Raw genomic sequence first — 23,477 nt, 5'->3', positions numbered from 1 at the left:
TCCACTCATTTTTAGAGAAAAAACACGGGATGTTTTAAGCTACCTGAGACACAAACATTTAGGCTCTTTATATGCATTTTTGACAAAGTCAAGGACCATAACTCTGGTCTGGCTAAGTAAAATCCTGAACAAAGTCCCATATGCAGAACTTTACATACTGTACAATATTCCTACAAGGTTTCATGACTGTATGTCAAACATTTTGAAGTCAGTTAACAGCAACTTTTAGGAATTGTATGCAAGGTTTTGACTGTGAAGGGACACAACTCTTGTCTGGCCCCGAGTGAAAGCTGAAAAATAAAGTCCCAGTGCACTATTCACATGCTCGATAACAATCCTTTGATGACTCTTATGTCAAATATTTTTTAAGACATGCACTACAAAAATCTGGATGGACATGCAAGAGTTTCAGTACCTATCCCTCCAAAAAGACAATGGGGATCTTACAAACTCCCGTAGTAAAATGCTCAATTTAAAAAGAATTAACTTAAACTATCTAAATAACTTAAAATGAATTCCAAATCCACTATCCATAACATTTATTTGCAGTAAAATAGTATTTCCTGTTATGTAATGGTCAAGGTTAAAACTATAACTTTACTAAACTGCAATGTGAACAAATACATGAACCCATACAAATACCATCAAATGACAACAGTAAACTGGCCTCAACGTTTTTGTAAGTATTAACAGATTCTTTAAAATGCCGCACAGTAGATGTTAATTTCTAGCAGCCACTAGATCACATGTCAGTTTTTTTCTGTAGGAACAGCACAGGATTATATAATTAAAACAAGAGCACCGCCTTGCGGATGCTGACGCTCATCTGATTTTTTTTGTATAATAGAAATATTGTCCTACCCATCATTTTCTAAGTCTAAAAAGGGCCATCATTCTTGCAAAAAGCAGGATAGAGGTATGCTTCTTAATGTACAGCTTCCGCTTATGATGGTGAAAAACTGTTTCAAGTTTTAAAGCAATAGCTTTGATAGTTTATAGGAAAAGCTGACTTAAACATAATACTCAACCAAGACAACTGATTTTCTAAGTCCAAAAGGGGAGTTATGTTTCTTGATGTACAGGGTCAGCTTATGATAGTAACAAGTGTTGCAAGTTTCAAAGCAATAGCTTTGATAGTTTAAGAGAAAAAGTTGACCTAAACATAAAACTTAACTAAGAAATCTGATTTTTTCTAAGTCCAAAAGGGGCCATAAATCTTGCAAAAAGCAAGACGGAGTTATGTTTCTTGCTGTACAGGGTCAACTTATGATGGTGAACAAGTGTTGCAAGTTTCAAAGCAATAGCTTTGATAGTTTAGGAGAAAAGCTGACCTAAACATAAAACTTAACCAAGAAAACTGACTTTCTAAGTCCAAAAGGGGCAATAATTCTTGCAAAAAGCAGGATGGAGTTACGTTTCTTGATGTACAGTGTCAGCTTATGATGGTGAACAAGAGTTGCAAGTTTCAAAGCAATAGCTTTGATAGTAATAGCTTTGATAGTTTAAGAGAAAAGTTGACCTAAACATAAAACTTAACCAAGAAATCTGATATTTTCTAAGTACAAAAGGGGCCATAAATCTTGCAAAAAGCAGGATGGAGTTATGTTTCTTGCTGTACAGGGTCAGCTTATGATGGTGAACAAGTGTTGCAAGTTTCAAAGCAATAGCTTTGATAGTTTAGGAGAAAAGCTGACCTAAACATAAAACTTAACCAGGCGACGCCGACACCAATCAAGTGATGACAATAACTCATCATTTTTTTTAAAAAAATCAGATGAGCTAAAAAATAAATCGACAAGTCTGTTGCTTTGTTTCACGAATCCAAGTCTGACTAAAACATTCCTTTCCACCATATGAACACTGTAAGCAGTTGGGCGTCTTTACAAAAGACTACATGTACTAAATAAACATGCTGAAATGTTTTTGAGAACACATTTAGGTATCATATAAACACAGTACCAGAGTAAGCACTAGCTATCTAAATTCACATCAGTGTTCCAACCATTGCTAAATTACCTTACGAATCCTCTCAAATATGATATCTGTTCATTACTGCACAATTTCCCTGAGTATAACAACATTCCTTTCTTCACTGAACACTATCAGATTACGCACAATAACAAATTTTGCTATTGAGTGAACACTTTCAATTAGTGTAATAACACATTCTGTTCTTGAATGAACACTTTCATATAATGTAATTACACATTCTGTTCTAACTTGAACACTTTCGATTCCTGTAGTAACACATTCTATTCTTGCTTCAACACTTTCAATTAGTGTAATAACACATAGGTTCTTGGGTGAACACTTCAAACTAGTGTAACAACAAGTTTTGTTTTTCAGTGAACACTTTCATTTAGTATAAAACACATTGTCTTCTCAAGTGAACACTTAAGAGTTTCTGTAAAAACACATTCTTTCCTTACATGAACATGATCAGTTATTGTAACATGCACACAATTTGTTCTTGTATGAACAGATTCATTTATCATATGAATACTTCTTGTTCTGCATGAACACATTCTGGCAACACATGAATACACCCCTTTCTTTCATGACATGTTGCATTTTAAAATAAGCACATTTTGTTCTTATATGATTTTGTTCAATTATCATAATATGTTCTTGAATGAACACATTAAATTATCATATGAATACATGATGCTCTTGTATGAACACTTAAGTTATGAAATGAGCATACTATGTTCTTGGGTGAAAATATTCCAACATGAACATGTTCAATTATCATATGAACATATGTTCTTGTATGAACACAATAACATTTACACTGTTTGTATGAACACATTAAATCATTATATGAACACACTACGTTCTTGTATGAACATACTTAGTTATCAAATGAGCATACTCTGTTCTTGAATGAACACAAGTACTCATCAAATGAACACACTCCTTATTCAGTACAATCAAAAGAACACATGCAGCCATGAATCACATGAACACATGCAGCCTTCCACTTGAGTTTGTTCCCACTACCAAGTCCAAAGTTGGATGTAAAGCATTCAAGCTACACACAGAACCCAGGTAATCTTCATCTTTAAAGGAATGCAACTTCTTCCCCTGGACACTGAATAAAGATATCTGAAATAAGATGAAAATACAGAAGCAAATTAATGAAGGATTCAAGACATACACTACTATGGTAAAAAGAATATTAATAACATTGAGCAATGGGCTGTCACCTAGTACTGTTAATTCAATAATCTACACCTTAACCTTACGGTGATTCCTACCCCTAAATACAGCTTTGATTCAAAGCAGGCCTGACCAACAGACTGACACTAACTTCTATGCACTTTTGTGTTAAAATGAAGAAGTTTTCTGAGCACTCAGCTGGTACCTAGTACTGTCATTTCAACTATCTAGACCTTACAACTGCTTTGATTCAAAGCAGGCCTGACCAACAGACTGACACTAACTTCTATGCACTTCTGTGTTAAAATGAAGAAGTTTTCTGAGCACTCAGCTGGTACCCAGTACTATAATTTCAACTATCTAGACTTTACAGCTGCTTTGATTCAAAGCAAGCCTGACCAACAGACTGACACTGACCTTCTAAAGTGGCCTTACTTTGGACTTTGTGACCTAAGGCATGTGTGTACATCATACTAGTATTCTGTGGGTGTAGTTATCTTAACATCCAGATTCAGTAGATGTTTATGTTTTAGAAAGGAGTTTAAACTTTTCCCAGTGGATCGCTTAACCAATGGATAAAGTTTTGTGCAACAAAATCCAGGTAGTGTAAAAGAAAAGAAAACCATCAATCTATAACTGAAGTTTCAAAATAGTGATAACAGCTGCTGGAACACTTACCTCTCTGGGCCTGTTCATACTGCCAACAACAAAAACATCTTCCCGAGCTGGGTGCCAGGATGCCCGAAATCCAGTCAGCCAACGTCCTGTGTGGTTATTGTGACTGGAATTTAAATAAGATTCTTTAACTACTTGATAAGCATCATCTGCCCATTTCTGGTACAAATGGGCCAAATGACCTTGTTTTAGCCCCTGATGATAATGTTTTGAACCCTGGAGTATTTACAATTCTTTTTCCTATGATTTGACATAGTGAGCTACTTTTTGATCCTATATGACCCATTCTCGAACTTTACTTAGATTTCATTGACACAAATATTCTAACAAGACATTTTCCAAGATTCATTTAGACTGACCCATTGAGGGTTAACATCAAAGAAGACACAGCGCTATCACAGTAGCTCAGGTGAGCTACAACTGAGGTATCAAATTCGGACATTAATTCAAAAGTTGCCTGGTTCTAATCGAGTTGACAAAAACCTATTAACTAAAGGCAAAAGAACTTATAAGAAAGGCAAACAGCAAAATGCTACGCAACTGTTCATACACATAGGTTAATAACTTCTGTACAGACACTTGATAAAACAAATATACAACTTCTCTCATAACAGAATTCTCTTCTCAAATAATTTTAACATTAAAAATTATAACAAATGGAAAAGGACATACAGAACAAAATAAAATGTACATTTCCTCTCATCAAATACTAACCTTATACTTTTCTTCACTTTAATATTGGGCCCTACTTCTGAGCTGTCAAATATCCTGCAATATGAAATTGAAATTTTCTATTACATTCAATGTTTTTGTTTGTTTTGGTTTAACATCACACATAATACAGTCATACAGCAACTTTTCTGCTCACACATAATACAGTCATACAGTAACAGCAACTTTTCAGCATTTTCTTGGCAGAGCAAGACCCAAGATGCCCCTCCAAGCTTTACTGCAGACTCAGGTTAGCATCTGGGTAGAACCAATGACCTTCCATAAGCCAGCTGAATGGCTAGCTTGCATAAAAGAATTTACATTCCAAGTGAGGATTTAAACTCACAGCAATGCGTGAAAAGTGATTCAAGCCAGCAATGTTAACCAAACTACCAGTGATGAGGCAATGGTTTTGTTACATGCTGCCCCATATTTCAACTGACTGTGGTCCAAGTGTTCAGATTCTAGAGACTAACCACATAAACTTGATCTCTCTTTCTACTTAATAAATTCACAAACTGAATTTGGAACAACACTAATATTAAACCAAGTATGTATCTGTTTACATAAGGTCTGAAACATGTCATGGGAACACTAGATTTTGTGTCTTTTACATAATTCTAAAGCACTACCTTTGATCACAGAGTCTTGATGTACTGCCCATATAGGAAACTAGTAGTTTGGTCAATAAAAACAAATATATACATTCAACTTACGTCAGTTTGTCATCCATTGATGTGGCGAGAATGTATTTGCCGGTAACAGGTGAGAAATAAGCGCTGTTTATACTACGACCAACTGTGAGCTTACACAGTTGTTTACTTTTCTTCTCCTTCACATTTCTCAAGTCCCAAATACATACAGTCCTACAATGCAGTACCTTAATAATTTTAATACAGATTATACAAACATTAGATTACACATAGTAAACATGGTTTTGACTGTACAGTCTCTCAACTGTTTCCATTAGGTTAAACAAGAAACTGTAACAGACTTACCAACATCCCCTGCCTAGGATTTGCTTACCTATAAAACATCTCTGAAGTAAGGGAGGCAACAGACTAAAACTGTTCATAAATTATAATAATTATGTATCAAATAATTCACATTGTCTCATTATGGGAAACATTTCATGATTTGTGCCAAGTATAATCAAAATCCTTTCATGGATGGCAGAGTTACAGACCGGACACAAAGTGTAACAGTCAGAAAGGACAGATACAGCCCACTTCTGTGTCTTCCTTTCTATCTTCAAACAAGGCTATGGACAACAAAGGGAAATCATTTATCATGCATGTAGTTGATGATTAATTTGAACTTACCCTTCGACACCTGCAGTGCAGAAATAATGGGGCTCTGTGGGATGACAGCTAACTGTGCGTAGTGATCTATCATGTAAGGAGTAGGTGTGTTCCGCCGACGTACTGAAATAAACAGCAACTTTATTACCTAATCTATTCATATTTGCAAAGTTTGCAGCAAGTCCTTCTAACTTCAGTTTTTCACCAATAATTTGGTCCCATAATTTGCACTGTTCTTAAAATAACTGAACTTAAGAAAGTAACAAGGTAAACTTTGCAATTTCTGTATCAGCAAATGCTGCTAAAAAAAGATGTTCATTATGCAAGACATATGAGGGGAAGTGTAAAATATGTGTCAGTTTTGAAAGTTAAGCAAGCTGTGAGAAAACTATTTTAAATATGAGCAGTTTGTAAAACTCATATGGCCCCCATAATAACGTATGGAATGTATGTGATTTTCAGTCTAATGGATGCTGTAACCTTGGTCTAATGACCCTAAAAACAACATCATCTACTAACTACATGCAATCATCCTATGAAGTTTTCATGACTATTATGTCGAAACTTATGTACTTATCAATGAAAAATATTCACAACAAGTAATCATCTGATAGAGTTTCATGACTGTAGACTAAAACTTTCTATGTTATTTCCCAAAACCAGTTAGTTTACAGATGGACCAGCAAACCAGCATGAGCAAAATGTACCCATTCTTCTTCTATGGGGGGAGGGAGGGAGGGATAATTTAATAATTTACTTATGATTATTATAACATGCTTCTTCCTGAATGCAAATAGGTCAGATTAAAATTGTCAGTAACTCTTGACACAAGAAATCATGCCTCTGTCATACCTGTTTGTTCTTGTGTCAACCAGGGCAACACTGCCAGTATTCTGTGACACAAGCATTGTGTGTGGAGAGGTAAACACAAAGTTGCGCAATAATACATCATCATCTTCAGGTTCACTGTATACCTGGAAAGAAAAAGAAGGGTTTTTTTTTTTTCATTTTATTTTTATTTTAAACCTAGATGTCATTATTGATTAATCAAAAGGTGTCAGAGGAAAGAAGTGTCCATCTAGTCTTTGTATCCTTGTCATTAAAAAAAAAAAAAAAAAAAAAAAAAATGAATGAATACTAGGCATGACTTTGTATTTGAGTTATGGAACCTGTGAATTGCATGTCAGATCATCACACCATAATGAATAAGTATGTGCTAAATACATTTCCATTCGGGTTACTAAGATACCAGCTTACACACAAAAAACTTAACCAAATCAGGATGTAGTCAACAAGGAACGGGTGCTTATTGCAACAGCTTGAACTATTCCTCAACTGGTCGAGCTAAAAAAATAGATCCCTTAGCAGTTTCCTCTAATTTCCCCAAGGCTGAAGTCTGTTTAAAACTCTGCAATGATTTAGAAAAAGGGCCTTCATTTATTATTTGTTTTGTTTGAATTTATGTCACACCATTCAATTTAGGTCACATCCAGACGTTCAAGCTTTTATAAGGCGGTAGAATACCAAAGGTGCCCCTATGAAACATTAACGTAAGCACAGACTGGCACCAACATTAGAAAGCCAGCTGAATACCTTCCTCACATGAAATAATTCTACACCCTTTCCAAAGTTTAGGACAAACAGCAGCGAGGGTATCGTGAGGTGGTAAATTGGGAAAACCATATCTGTTTTTTTTTTTATTCTTCTATCCTTCTCTGCAAGGTAATGCTGGAAACTACTCATTGAGTATTTTTCAAATACCTTTCACAACTTTTCTTCCATCTCATCAACTAAGATCCAAAACTATTACCTCATCAAAAATTTCTCTTTTCATGTCACCACATCTCATACTACCATCATAACCACATGAGTAAATCTTCTCTGGTGTGTGTACCGGAAACTCTAGGCACGTGATTGGACGAGAGTGAGGGGCATAACAACATACACCATCTGAGGAAGACTTGCTGTCGCACAACTAGAAAGAAAAACGAAATGAGCCGTGCCATGAGAAAACCAACATAGTGGGTATGCGACCAGCATGGATCCAGACCAGCCTGCGTATCCGCGCAGTCTGGTCAGGATCCATGCTGTTCGCTAATAGTTTCTCCAATTCCAATAGGCTTTAAAAGCGAACAGCATGGAGCCTGACCAGACTGCGCGGATGCGCAGGCTGGTCTGGATCCATGCTGGTCGCATACCCACTATGTTGGTTTTCCCATGGCATGGCTCAAATATTTTCTCTTTAAAATGAAGTAAAAGCTCTCTGGCAAATAAAATCCCTTTGTAAATTATTAAAAGATAAATCTAATATTATTTATCATGTAAAATGTATAAGTAATTTTGGTATTTCATATGCTATTTAAAAGAGCCAAACACCTGCAGTGAATTTCAACTTAAACTTAGCAAATAATTTATTTGTGAATAGAAATTGACCTAATACCTCCTTTGTTTGCCAGTATAACCTTAAGATACACCAGCCCTGTATAATAACCTCAAGTTATTCAATATCCTAAGTTTGAGTCATTAAAATAGGCTATACATGTATTTGCAAATAAGAAACTTACTATATCAGTTTTCATTCATTTCTAAAATGAATATCCATTCATTTTTTTTCAAGTTGAGGTTTTTTGTTTGTTTGTGTTGTGTTTAACGCCGTTTTTCACCAGTATTTCAGTTATGTAACAGCGGGCAGTTAACCTTACCAGTGTTCCTGGATTCTGTACCAGTACAAACCTGTTCTCTGCAAGTAATTGCCAACTTCCCCACATGAATCAGAGATGGAGGACAAATGATTTCAGACACAATGGCTTTTATCAAATCGTCACAGAGAACATACTGCCCTCCCAAGGATCCAACTCACAACCCCGCAATCCATAGATCAGCGTGCTCCCTATTGAGCTAAGCGTTAGGATAGCAAGTTGAGATTATTAAATGAATACAAACATGAATCAACTTTATCATCTGTGACTAATGGATGAACAGACAGACTGATAAATGGCCAAAACAAGATGATCAGTACAATCTTAGATTCTACATACTGCTTTCTATCAATGTCACAGGTTTCAGGAAAACATCTCTTGTTCTTAACATTAATGAAAGAATCCTATTTTTGTCATATTTTTGGACATTTTTTTGCCATAGCAATATTAAAAGTAAAATGATGTGCATATTCTTATCTAAATACTGCCATTTATTGATGTTTTCAGTTTCCTCAAAAAAAAAAAAAAAAAATCATCTACTTTTGATTTATTTGAGGATCCCACTATGCCACTTTTTAGTTACATTTTTGAACTATTTCTTGTCATAGCAACCAAAATAAAAGGCTGTGAATATTTTCCATATTGCCATCTATGTGTACCGAGATTCACAATATCTTGTACTTTTAAACTTATTGTTGAATCTCACTTTGTCTGATGGGAAGAAATGATATATGGACAGACAAGGGGCAAATTATCAGTCCCCTACTGTGAAACTAAGGTAGGGGCAAACAAAATATTTGCAAATTGAATAACTTACAACATCCCAGATTCCTAGTTTCCCCCATTTGTCCCCAGTTACTGCAATAACTTTGGTGTCTGATGGATGAAGAGCAATAGAAAATGTCCTTTCAGGGACAACTTTCGCTACACGCTCAGCAACAAGCTTCGTCTTACTTATGCTAGCAATATATCTGAAAAAGAAGTTTCAGTGCTATGAATAAAACAAATTTGTCTTCAACTCAATTCAACTGACTGGCATCAGCAGTAATAACAGGAACACAAATATTTTGCACTTGTATTCAAGCAGGCACGTGTATGTAGACCGCCTTGGTAGCCTAGTGGTAGAGCGCCTGCTCTGTGTGCAGGAGGTTGTAGGTTCAATCCCTGACCACGTCATACCAAAGACGTCAGCATTAAGAGGATAGTGCTAAGACTGGTCAGCCTGGTGTCAGTATAATGTGACTGGGTGGGGTATCATGTCACGTGTCTACGGCGTGATATTCCAGTGAGGCCGCACTATTAAGTTGGGCATTGTGCTCACTAATACAAGTAGAAAATGTTGTTTATATGACTGAAAAACTGTTGAAAAGAAAACCCAAACACACATGTATGTAAGTAGAGTGCAAGGTGGAACCTCCCAAGCTCCAATAATGGTACTTATAGGCGATAACTTCATAGTTTTTGTTGATTTATGCTTATAAATAATATACTTTACTTTGGCAAGCACCTGCAGTAAAGCTAGCTCAAAACAGAATATTTTCGTCTCTTAAACATTTCAAACTCTTAAGATAAGATCTTCAATGGGAAGTCAAAAGAATTCACATGATATTGGATAAATAGCAAAATGGGCTGCCACATACCTAAGGATACAGGCAACTGGACATACATACCTTTCCAAATCTAAAGATGATGGCTTGATTGGTTTTGTTTTCAGACTGTTGACAGCACCGCATATTTCTTCATGGTTTTCTACTGACGTTGACCCATGTAGATATTCTTTCATCTCCAGAGGCCCTGCTGGAGGTCTCAGCTATTAAAAGGAGGGCAAAAATTAAAATTAAGCAGCTTTGTTTTATTAACTATCATGTCAGCCATGAGGCATTTCTTTAAATAACAGGGGTCACCTACTTGCAAAAATTATGAAATACTCTGGAAATACAAGAAATGTTAAAACATGCTTTCCTACTTTATAGAATATACTTTGTCATAACTTCAATATATTTATAGCCATGAAACCCATCCACAAACAAATTAATGTCCGACATGATCTTATCCAGCTCTTGGAAAGTTTCAAGCATTGGTCAAGAAACAGCATGTGCTGACCCCATGTATTCTGTTCAAATTAGTTATTCCATATCAGATCAATTAGGGTTAGTGACAATCTGACAGATTTTTTAAGCTGCATTAGAAATGTTTTGTTTGTTTGTTTTGGGTTTAACGCCGTTTTTCAACAGTATTTCAGTCATGTAACGGCGGGCAGTTAACCTAACCAGTGTTCCTGGATTCTGTACCAGTACTAACCTGTTCTCCGCAAGTAACTGCCAACTTCCCCATATGAATCAGAGGTGGAGGACTAATGATTTCAGACACAATGTCGTTTATCAAATAGTCACAGAGAACATATGCCCCGCCCGAGGATCGAACTCACGACCCAGCGATCCGTAGACCAACGCTCTACCTACTGAGCTAAGCGGGCGGGCTGCATTAGAAATGTCAAAATTCATCAAATGCAGAAGTAAAACGTACATGCTGTACAGGTTCATATGGAGTGTAGGCAGCTCTATTGATCAGGGCCTCTGGCGGTAACTCTATGCCCTCAGGTGTCTTGTTCTGTAGTCTGAGACTTGTTCTACGTGGCAATATCTCCACCGGAACTTTCTCCCTAAAAGCACAAAACAGTATCATTTCCATCTACTCAGTTTCAGACACCAAGACATACCGGAAGAATGTTTGTTTACTAACTGAACATCAGATTCTAACTTGATTTTAATTCAAATTTTTTCTACATTTAAGAATAGAGAAAATATCAGATATACCGGTATTTCCTATTAATATTTCGACAATCTACAGAAAAACATGATAAATATCCTACTATTAAATATAAGGACATTATGGCATTTAGGGCCAATAGTAAGCAGATGATTTGGCAATTTTGGGCCAATATTTAGCAGAAAATGATAAAGTATTTCGTATTTGTCATTTTAGGACCAATATTCATAAATGCTAACATTGTTTAATTTTCATAATATGAGGCGTGCCATGGGAAAACCAACATAGTTGCTTTGCGACCAGCATGGATCCAGACCAGCCTGCGCATCCGCGCAGCCTGGTCAGGATCCATGCTGTTCGCTAACAGTTTCTCTAATAGCAATAGGCTTTGAAAACGAACAGCATGGATCCTGACCAGACTGCCGGATGCGCAGGCTGGTCTGGATCCATGCTGGTCATCCGCGCTGGTTGGTCCGGATCCATGCTGGTCGCAAAGCCACTATGTTGGTTTTCCCATGGCACGGCTCATATTATTTAGTACATATAGTGAGATATGTATTACATCTTTGGTTCATGATCCTTACAACCTCTCTTGGCAGCAATTTTTGGCTTCTAAACAAACTTGTCACATTCATCCATATAGTATACATGTGAAAATTGTATTTAAATGATAAATTAGTCACTTTAAACCTAATACTTATAATGTTGGAAGTCCAAGATATGTTTGTCAAGTTCTATGAAATTTATATACATGTACATAGACATTAAAAGAAATTGCAGTCACTTTGAATGTCTGAGACATATAAAATGTGAATGGAGAAAATTCCCCCAATACCACCTCTTAGTCTTTAGCTGGTTTGGAAAGAATTTTACCTTTTCAGTCCTCTCTGTGAGGGTTTCTTTTTCACCTGTGTGGCAAGTAGGTCCTGTCTGGCCTACAATAACAAAATGTAAAACATTTAACAACTAGAAGATGCTTTTGTAGAAAAGCGCATGTCTCCCCCAATGCATACTCAAATAAGCAAGAAGTCAATAGGGGACAGGAGCGAAAGTCAAAGAGACACTAATGGTTGGCTGCAATAAACCATCTACTTGGCATGTCCAATCATCCCAATAAGTTTCAACATTCTGGGCCTAATGGTACTCAAGTTATGAATTGTATACAGTTTTCCATGTTCAGTCCCCTGTGGCCTTGACCTTTGATCACACCCCAAAATCAGTAGGGGTCATCTACTCTGCATGTCCAATCATCCTATTAAGTTTAAGTATTCTGGGTCAAGTGGTTCTCAAGTTATTGATTGGAAAGAGTTTTCTAAGTTCAGACCCTGTGACCTTGACCTTTGATGGAGTGACCCCAGAACCAATAGGGGTCATCTACTCTGTAAGTCCCATCACCCTATGAAGTTTGAAGGTACTAAGTCATATGTTTCTCAACTTATTGATAGGAAATGAATTTTCATGTTCTGTCTGCTGCGACCTTGACCTTTAAAAGAGTGATCAATAGGGGTCATCTACTCTGCATGTCCAGTCATCCTATGAAGTTTCAACATTCTGGGTCAAGTAGTTCTCAAGTTATTGACCTGAAATGGTTTTCCATGTTCGGGCTCGTGACCTTGATCTTTAACAGAGTGACCCCAAAATCAATAGGGGTCATCTACTCTACATGTCCGACCATCCTATGAAGTTTCAACATTCTGGGTCAAGCGGTTCTCAAGTTTTTGATCGGAAATGGTTTTCCATGTTTAGGCTCCTGTGACCTTGACCTTTGATGGAGTGACCCTAAAAACAATTGGGGTCATTTACTCCATAACCCTGCCTCCCTATGAAGTTTGAAGGTTCTAGGTCAAATGATTCTCCAGTTATTGATGGGAAATGGTTTTCAATGTTCAGGCCCCTGTGACCTTGACCTTTGATGGAGTGGCCCCAAAAACATTAGGGGTCGTCTACTCCATATGTCCTGCCACTCTATGAAGTTTGAAGGTTCTAGGTCAAATGGTTCTCCAGTTATTGATCAACAAGAGCTGTCCATAAGACAGCCAAGCTTGACTATTCGAAATATTGTCACAGAAGCTGGAAATTATTACCCAAAATGTTAAATATCAAAAGAGTTTTAAGTTCAAAAGGGGACATATCAGAGTTATGGGACTTGATGCTATCAACTAGTTTTATAACCCCGAAGAAACATGTTAAGTTTCAATTCAATATCTGCATTAGTTTTGGGGATAGTAACTTGCATGTAAAACTTTAACCAGAATTTTCTAAGTCCAAAAGGGGGCATAATTTGCTCAAAATACATGTTAAGAGTTATGGAACTTGACCCAGTGAGGTAGGTAATTGATCTAGAAAAAGAATAAATAAGTGCCAAATCTATATGCCTTTTAGTAATAGCTGTATGTACTTGCACGCAAAACTTTAACCAGAATTTTCTAAGTCCAAAAGGGGGCATAATTTGGCCAAAATACATGCCAGAGTTATGGGACTTGACCCAGTGAGGTAGGTAATTGATCTAGAAAAAGAAAAAATAAGTTTCAAATCTATATGCCTTTTAGTAATAGCTGTATGTACTTGCACGCAAAACTTTAACCAGAATTTTCTAAGTCCAAAAGGGGGCATAATTTGGCCAAAATACATGCCAGAGTTATGGGACTTGACCCAGTGAGGTAGGTAATTGATCTAGAAAAAGAAAAAATAAGTTTCAAATCTATATGCCTTTTAGTAATAGCTGTATGTACTTGCACGCAAAACTTTAACCAGAATTTTCTAAGTCCAAAAGGGGGCATAATTTGGCCAAAATGAAGGTCAGAGTTATGGACTTGGTGCTATCAACTAGTTTTATAACCCCGAAGACACATGTGAAGTTTCAATTCAATATCTGCATTAGTTTTGGAGATAGTAACTTGCATGTAAAACTTTAACCAGAATTTTCTAAGTCCAAAAGGGGGCATAATTTGCTCAAAATACATGTTAGAGTTATGGAACTTGACCCAGTGAGGTTGGTAATTGACCTAGAAAAAGAATAAATAAGTTTCAAAGCTATATGCCTTTAAATGATAGCTGTATGTACTTGCATGCAAAAACTTAACCAAGGTGTGACGCCGACGCCGACGCCAGGGTGAGTAGAATAGCTAGACTATTCTTCGAATAGTCGAGCTAAAAATGAAGTGTCACAGATGGACAGATAGGGCAAAAACAATGTTTCCCCCCAGTGGGGGGGGGGACATAATTACCGACCTACCAACCTTAATTTTTTAGCATGTTACCGGAAACAAACAATTTCTTTTACGCCTAAGAATTACTTGAGAAACACTGACAGATACATTATTCTATAGAAAATCATCTTCATGTAGAAGACGCTTCATTCATTATTAGATATATGTAAACAAATCTCAAAAGAAGTAATATCCATATTAAGCCCATGCCTCCTTCCATTTAGCATGCCAATTTAAATACTTTCTAATATTTCTTATGCAATCTGTTCAAAAAGATTACCTGTTAATTCAGTGTTTAATATACCATACCTCATTTAAGCCAAACTGTTCAAAGAATTCTTGATTGAGTCGAAGATTTTCTTCTCTTCTTTTAGCATAATCAATGCCCAAGTTCTGAAATACAAGGTTTGAAATATGTAATTAACCTTACTGGGAACTGTTAAAAGATCAAAACATTGTTACTCCACTAAATATACTTTTCACAATTACACGTTTATATTAGGCAAAGCTATAATTCGGTATTTGATTAACGTTTTGCGCTGTGCTACAAGGTTTCAATTCAATATTTACCAGTTGATTCTCAAAATGTCAACTTAACTGCTGCCTAAAATTTGAACAAGTCGATATCATCTATACAGCCTTTTTCAACACAGGACTAAGTTAAACATTTACTTTTGTCTTACTGTTACACTAAATATCTGAATTACAAGAGCATTATCTTCAACATCTCATTTTTGGGTTGAGTTTAATGTTGCAGACACATAATTACTGATCACACGGCAACTGGTGGAGGAAGACCCAGGTGGCATTACATCTCCAAACAAGAGTGGGCACCTGGGTAGAACAACCAACCTTCCACCTACCAGCTGGATGACTTCCATAAAAGGATTCTTTAACCTTAGTGACGTTTTGTACTCATAGTGGTGTAATGCTGGGCAAGTGATTCTAAGACAGGGACCTTAAATTCCACCCCCACCAAATGTCCTGAAATTGTGAGTTAATCCCAGTTTTTGCCCCAGGGTCCTTTTCCCAAAGAGCAATAGTAAACCCCACTTCTCTTACAATGACTTCACCTATATATTGCCCTTCATTGAATATGTGAATAATTTTACTAATAAGGTCACTGTGAATCCTGTATAAGCTCGTGTAATTTGCAACAACTCAGAAAGTTTATCCATGATTATTGATATGAGCCGTGCCATGGGAAAACCAACATAGTGGGTTTGCGACCAGCATGGATCCAGACCAGCCTGCGCATCCGCGCAGTCTGGTCAGGATCCATGCTGTTCACTTTCAAAGCCTATTGGAATTAGAGAAACCGTTAGCGAACAGCATGGATCCTGACCAGACTGCACGGATGCCCAGGCTGGTCTGGATCCATGCTGGTCGCAAACCCACTATGTTGGTTTTCCCATGGCACGGCTCATATTTATTCCATACCTCTAGATCAGACAGGTCATTATCAGAGTCATCACTATGTGAATCTGGTGCAGGTTCTGTTTTCTCAATCTCTATCTTCAACTTTTTAAATTCAATTTTTTTTGGGCTATGAGAAATCTGAAGAAAAAAAAAAGGAAATTCAACTTTTGTTTCAAAAATACAAACAAAACACATTATTCTTCATGATAAAATCATAAACTAATTTACTCTGGAACAATAATCTTCCACTTTATCTATATCTATTTCCACAAGGGTCTTCAGACCCGAGTGCAAACAAGAGCTGTTTGTTAAACTAAAACATGTATGCACCCCCACCCTACAACTCTCACAATGGCCTATCAGAGATAATGTTTGTCAACATTTTTCACAGGGTCGAGTGTGTGAATTCTTGACTGCAGGGTGTATAGCATCTTTCCTCCAAGATTTCTTTCAAAGCACTGAGGCATTAAGGTAAAAGAACAATTAAAAAAAAGTGGTATAGGAGAGATCGCCGTGACGTCACGCGTTAACATCTGTTTATCTGGTGGTTGGCAAAACAAATGATTTTAACACCGTTTGCGTATTGAATCAGAATTTTTAATTTTTAATAACTTTTTTGCTCATTTATGGATTTTCAAAATTCAAAAAGATTTGAAATACTAACAATCTTCATATTTTTGTATCCAAATATCTTTTTTCAATGAATAACTGTTTTAAATGACATATAATTTTAAAAGCGGTGTAGTGATTTTCACAACCTTTAGAAAAACAGTGTAAGTTAAGCGTTCATAATTAATCCATTTTATTTCGAAATAACAATTAAAAGTAATCAATAAATTGCTTGTTTTATAACCTTTCCATTGATCAAAAAATTATTTATGTAATTTGTGTTTTAAGATAGTTTAGACCGTTAGAAAAAACATCACTGTTTACAAAAAACATGGACGGTCGGCTTCTGCCCACCCGATCACTGTCTTATCAGTTCTAAAAATAGAATTTGTATACAAACACGATCTCTCCTATACATGTGGGATTAGAAGTAGGATGTTCGTCCTACATCTTACAGAAAATTTTTCACAGGGTGAGAGTACCTACTTGTATGTTATTCACACAACCAAAACAAAAAAAAATGTATTTTAGGAAAAACAAGTTTGGTATTTTCAGCAAAATAGAACAAGGTCAATCAAAGTATAGGTTTATTACCCTCTACTTATCTACTCAATGCTATATGCAAAATATCTAAACAGTAAACTTCAGCTGGCTCCTACATGTTGTATACAAATCTGACAATGTAAAAAACTTTTACGGATGGGGGCACTAGACAATGCATGCTGCAAACCAGATCTATGTCTAAGCGTTTGACAGGGATATAAACTAGCAATTTTTATTTAGGGGCCCAGGCTGTCAAAAATAAATGTTTTACATTAGGTATATGGGCATTTTCTTCAACAATTTTGGGGCCCAGCCCAAAATCTAGAGGCTTGTGGGCTACTGGGCCCCCTAGTCAAAATAATTCAATGTTCAGATTGTTTTATATTTGTGACTGGCAATCTAAACATCAAAACTTTGAAGGACCAAAATAATGGAGGATAAATCACTGTACACAGTCATGTAAAGTTATTGGTTTTATTGCTTGCGCATACTGGTAAACGTTACTCGTGTACAGTACATACATTGGTTTAAATCAGCAGAAAATTTGTAATTTTGGATATTATTTGATATTAGATTTCATCAAAATTGCACAAACATTGACCAAATTATGGACAATTTTGTGATGGCAGTATGATAAAGAGGTTGTACAATGTGAAACAAGTGTATGAGAAAGTGCTTAAACACATCCTTACTTTATCCTATGGGACTAAATTTTTCCCAATTCAGAACATTTGCGAGTCAAAATTCCCAATTTTGAGGGTGTAGGCTATGTTCCCAAAAGGCAAGAAAAAACCCTGTCCTACATGTATAGCATGTCAAGCGTCGGCACCGATGAAAATTTCATTGGAAATTGCTTCAACTATTTTGGTCTTTGGAGTGTTTGACACGAGTGGGGATATTGCCCATATGAAAAAATATCTAAATATTTCCTAGGATTGCGACAAATTAGTTGGACTACTGGGTCCCCATGTTTGATACTGAAAAAGTTCATTTTAGGTTGCGATTAAGGGTATGGTAACTGGACACCTAAACGTGGGGTCATGAGGTCCCAGTATTAGGACTGTCTACCAGTCCAGTAATCAATTTGAAATAAACAACAGTGAATTTCCATAACGAAAACGAAATTCAGACGCACGGGAAAACCAGACGATTGTTGCAAACATCCTTGAAATTTCGAAGGCGACTTTTTTTTAATTCACAAAAACATGTTGTATGTTCTTTAATCTTATTCCATTTTTTCATCAGTCCATACCAATGGTGGTATTCGACTGGAGGTTTTCGTTGACAACGTAAAGAGGGCGGAGTAAATGTGCAGAAAAGAAATTGTACTCAACGATTTTGTCCCAGTCGAACAGTGAAATGTGCTTAACCTTAACGGAAGTAGTTATTTCCGGGTGCGCATGCGCTAAAAACGGGACATCCCTATTCTGCGGCCGTGGGGCCATATTTGCGGTGGCCAACTGCGGCGCCTTTTGGTAAGAGTTAATTAGTATTCATGATACGATCTTAACAACCTGCTGTTTAAAACACTGGGGGAGAAGACAACACTTCATTGTCTTTTAGCTTTTCGGTAATAGTATGGTGTAAAATTAAATTATTTCTAATCTAATTGTACAAAATATCTTTGGTTTTTACTGATCAATATGATTTTTAACAATTACAGGTGTGTTAGTGATTATTCATAAAATATACTGACTAAGATATTTGTGGTGTCATAATTGAATTTGTTTTGTTAATTGTCTTGGATGCATGTGCCGCTGTGCTCTCGTGTCATGACCGTTAGTATGTGACACGGTTTCCGATATACATGCACAAATATTGCAAATTATATCCAAATTCTAATTAACCGCAGTTGTGACACGTGTATCCACAAACGTAAATGAAATAACCACACATCACTTTGACACTGGTTCCATAACTATATAAGACAAAAATTCAGCAAGGTTATTATCTAAAAATGCTAAAACATGCAGAAGTTACGATAGAAATATTTATTGATAGCACGTGTCAATTTGTTCAGTTTATTCTTCAGTGCGAATATTTATGACACTTTTTTTCAGTGTGTTAAATATAATTACTCTTTAAAAATGTCGCATGATTTTTTTAAAACAAAGTTGATTGATTCCGGCATTTTTTGTTTTAATTAAATACATATATTAAACTCCTAGCCACTAAACGGTTTGCGTTAAACGTTACGTATTTCAATTTCCTTTTGTAAATTAATCATTCATGTTAGATATGATTGAGTTCTGTCATAAACCCTACAAAATACCATTTATTAAAGAAGTACGGGTGAATATTTGAGAAGTTTAGGTCACCATGCCCTGGCATTGTAACGCATTCACGTATATCATAGTATGCTGTTTCTAGATTTCATAAACATAAATGTGCCATAACCTCCCAATATTGCCCTTGCCTTGAAACCCTGTGACGGTAAATTCAGCACATTTTCGGCTGTTATTCCAACATGATTTCTCCATCCGCTTGATGACTAATCATTGATATTTTATATCATTTACGGACTACTCCAAAGTAATCCGACGTACTTGTCAATGATACTTTTATCCACCAACTGTTATATGAAAAAAGTACTGTTTATGAGTTTTCAGACAAAATACAGCTAACAAGTACAATAATTATTCATTCATTAATCTTAAAAGAACAAATCACATTGAAGTTGTTAAATTAAAATTATGTGCGTAAATGGATAATTACCAATTTTTATAAAGAGATTACTGATTTTCTACCTCAATAATAATATAGAACAATTCTTCTTACGCTTATCACTGATTAGTAAAACATTTGGGGGTAAAGATCTTATCATCAAGGACAGCAATAAACACAGAGTGGGCAGACCAATGCTCGGCGCATACCAACGCTCGGCGTATATCACGTTTCTCTGGGAATTTCTAAATATATATTTAAAATATCAGCTCTTGTGAGTCCCATTTCGTTTGTTTACATCACGCGTGATTTTATCAAAGTGCGGTTCATTTCCGGTATGGTCACGTGATCACAGTAGAGCAGACGATGCAAGGCTAAAAGCCATTCAGTTTTGTGTTCTACTCTCATTAAAACAGATTTTCTGGCAAAACAGGTTTTACAAAAGTAGCTTGCGGGTGGAATTTTGGAGAAAAAAACCATTTTTCTTTTTAATTATTTTATCTTTTTATACTTAAATAAACTATAAACCCTTATCATGGCATTTTATACGGACCCATTGTACTTCACTTTTCTGTAGCTTATGCTGTTCAAGTAATTGATATACTATGTGAACAAATGGCACTTTTGAAAAGATTTCCAAAAATAATGGAAATAATATATCATCAACCAGAGCTCCAGATAAGCTTTTGGTGCAATTGGGTATTTACCCATCACTTTTTGTCTGAATTGGGTATTGGAAATTTGAATTGGGTAAAAATAATATCATTACCCAGCCTTTTCAGAAGTAATTGGGTATTTGCTAAAACCAATTGGGTATTTTACCAATCTCGCACTAACAATTGAGTATTTTTTTGCTTACAGTATACATGGTATATATCATTAAACAGGACTGACTAAGTATTTTAATGGCGCCCTTCAATGTTTAATACAAAAATGTGTTTAAAATTGTAATGAATGTTTCATACTGTTGTTTTCTTTTTCACTTTTAATGCAGTCTGAGATCAGTTCATCCACAATATCCCGAACGATGTGGTCACCGCAATATGCATTCTCCCAAAAGATGTCATCCAGTATTGGTGACACTACATCGTCACAAACAGATAACTGTCATTGTTGAACAGCAAAATATCCCACTAATTTGTTTGTTTGTGCTGCAACAATGTTTTTTTCCTGCAACCTCTTTACATTTTATCGGCGTAAAATTGTTTACAAAGCGTCCAAATAACACCGATCAGCCGACTGAATGGTCCTGTTATTTTTCCGATAAATTGCAACCTGTTCTGCAGTAACGTATAACCAGTCAGTCAAATCTAGCGTTAAAGTCTCGTACCCGTTCTAGTTATAAGGAAAATGCGATACGCAAGCTATTTTTTACGAATTGGGTATTAGGAATTTTAATTGCGTTTCAGTACGCACACTGTATGAATTCAATTGGGTTTTCTGCAATTTTAATTGCGTAAATACGCAAATACGCAGCTTATCTGGAGCTCTGATCAACTATCATCAGTTATTGATTTCATGTAGTTAGACTCTCATAATTGTGACAAATTAACTTCGAATGAATTCCTTAAGATAATTGTTGTATAAAATGTGTTTATTCAATTTATAGATGCAGAATAGAGAGATGGGTAATTTACGTACATGTTTATCAACTTTATGTACTTAAAAAAAAATAGTTAATCAATATAACCTATGTCTTGTGTTAGATATGTCTTATACTTCATTGTAATGCATGAATAGTTCAAAATTACAGCCTGCAGATTAATGTGCCGTACGCCGAGCGTTGGTATACTTCCGCACAAACCACACAGGTTTTACTGGTACTATTTTTAGCTCCCGCCTATTACGTCACCATGCGACTAGAAATATGTAAACAATATGGTTGAATACTCGTAGATTGTTCTACAAACTGACGATAAAGAAGTACGGTAAGTTAATGTTAAATCAATTTTAAGATTTAAAATATGTAGCTTTTACGCCGAGCATTGGTCTGCCCACTATAATTAAAAGCGCCGAAGTTGGCCACAGAAAATGAGAAATGGCCGCAAATATGGCCACACGGCCGCAGAGTAGGGATGTCCTGTAACTTAACGGCGACTTCGCTTCGTTAAAAGCGTTAAGCAAATTAGTACCAGTCGAACAAAAAACGTTGTTAACAAACATGAACGTTCACAACGGAAGTCCCAGTCGAATACTCCCAATACCAAAGTTGAGCCTGAGGTCCAAAATTTGGTCATGTACGACAGGTTCCTAAAAATGTTCGGGAAACACTACTTTCTATAGTTTTGTCGGCCATAGTCTAGGCTTTGCACCACTAAAATTATGACTCTAATATACTGACTAGAGGTTAGGGTTAGGTCGACTATGGCCACAGTGGTTCGTTTGCCCTATGGCTATGGAAAATAGCCTTACCCAAAATGTTCAAAATAACTGAAAACTTCACTAACCTTTCTTTTCTTTTCCACTTCTGATTTCTTCACTTGAGGTGCCTTTCTGTTTCTTAAGGTAGGCATGATTTCTTTGTTATATCTTCGTAAACGAAGTAAAGTTATGAAACAAATTTACGCGCGGTATTTTGTTATGTAAACAGATCTTCCAATTGAAGGAAGGAAAAGGTTAATAAAACCCGGACCGGCCCGGCCCGGCCCAAACCACGGAAATAGCCGATTCTGATTGTACGGAAACCACCGGAAACTTACGGACGGAAGGCTAATATAATTACGAATGATATCGTGTCAATATCAACTTACATATTTAGAATTTAGTAAAAAAAAACACTGAACTTTATGATGCCCGCGAGGAACTTCTTTGATGAATGGGTTAAAACTGCGTGTTCTTTCTGGTTGCAAAAACGTCTTAATATAATTTGTAAACTTGTACACAGGAAGTCGTTATACATAGCGTTGTTTTGACGAGCCTTCTAATTAGTTCCCGATATTTTGTATCGTTATCATTATATACTATTTTATAATCACGTTTTGTCCAACAAGTTGTTATATTTCGAAGAAAGGAATTCCTCTCGGGCCTCAAAGAGTTTTTATTTCACCTGTGCATTCCCAAAGCCTAAATAATTCTTTGTGTCCAGTAACATGCCTAAAAAAATAGGTAGTAAAAAGGCAGGATTTTTTTTATACTTTTCTGTTCAATGAGACTTAAAGGAAATTATTTCTATGTCAAAAAATGAATACGAATAATTTCTAATATCACTGACAATTTTTAAAGAATAGAATGAGCAGTTTTTTAAAACTTGTTATTAAAAAGTTTTTAAAAAATCTCAAAGACCATAAAACATTTAGGGTCATGTAAAAAAAAAATAGGATAGGTCGGGATACCGATTACGCACGAAGAATACAGCGTTGAATATTGAAAAGTTTTACACACGGTACCCCATATTTTTAAAATATTCCTGTATAAATATATAGAAACAAATACTGAGATAGGTTTGTTCACGCAGTATTCTGAGTATCTCTTGAACTTAGTCGACTGAATTGACGTACGATGAAAGTCACAAATTGAATATATTGTGGTACATAGCAGCTTGTGGCACAGCCTTTGCACTTTCGGTAATCGATTTCATATTCGGCAGGTTGCTATAATGTTTTAACATATTTTTTTTTAAGTTTGCAAGTAATCTCTGAATAAACTGACTAACTTAAGTTATATTCAAATTAGTTCAAAACTATATAGAGTAGAATCGAGATACAAATTTTACCTTTTTT

General features: G+C 36.0%; 1 protein-coding gene across 2 annotated transcripts; it reads right to left on the bottom strand.

Annotated features, from left to right (window-relative positions):
- Window positions 1-522: 522 nt before the first annotated feature.
- On the bottom strand, window positions 523-22,347 carry LOC123537225 (WD repeat-containing protein 76-like). 2 transcript variants are annotated; one of them, XR_008368207.1, is made up of 15 exons: window positions 22,206-22,347; window positions 15,964-16,080; window positions 14,833-14,916; window positions 12,188-12,249; window positions 11,072-11,207; window positions 10,216-10,355; window positions 9,363-9,516; window positions 7,657-7,821; window positions 6,699-6,820; window positions 5,868-5,969; window positions 5,262-5,411; window positions 4,549-4,602; window positions 3,838-3,940; window positions 1,359-3,105; window positions 523-1,326 (listed from the first exon to the last, which is right to left on the bottom strand). XR_008368207.1 is itself a non-coding variant. In XM_045320866.2 (14 exons), exons 1-14 carry the CDS (start codon window positions 22,269-22,271, stop codon window positions 2,956-2,958), a joined length of 1,605 nt encoding a protein of 534 aa, XP_045176801.2. In that variant the 5' UTR covers window positions 22,272-22,347; the 3' UTR covers window positions 523-2,955. The 2 variants fall into 2 exon arrangements, 1 of the variants encoding a protein (XP_045176801.2); XM_045320866.2 differs by having other exon boundaries at window positions 523-3,105.
- Window positions 22,348-23,477: the final 1,130 nt, after the last annotated feature.

This window comes from Mercenaria mercenaria, chromosome 17 (assembly GCF_021730395.1).
Source record: "Mercenaria mercenaria strain notata chromosome 17, MADL_Memer_1, whole genome shotgun sequence".
NCBI classification, from domain to species: domain Eukaryota; kingdom Metazoa; phylum Mollusca; class Bivalvia; order Venerida; family Veneridae; genus Mercenaria; species Mercenaria mercenaria.
This window is presented reverse-complemented; position numbering and strand designations above follow the sequence as displayed.

Bases quoted from the DNA above. Each gene is read 5' to 3' on its own strand.
- LOC123537225 (XM_045320866.2), bottom strand. From the start codon at position 22,271: ATGCCTACCTTAAGAAACAGAAAGGCACCTCAAGTGAAGAAATCAGAA. The intron at 16,081-22,205 runs GTTAGTGAAGTT...TTTTTTCTTCAG, and splicing joins AAGTGGAAAAGAAAAGAAAG to ATTTCTCATAGCCCAAAAAA. The intron at 4,603-5,261 runs GTAAGTTGAATG...TTCATATTGCAG, and splicing joins TCAATGGATGACAAACTGAC to GATATTTGACAGCTCAGAAG.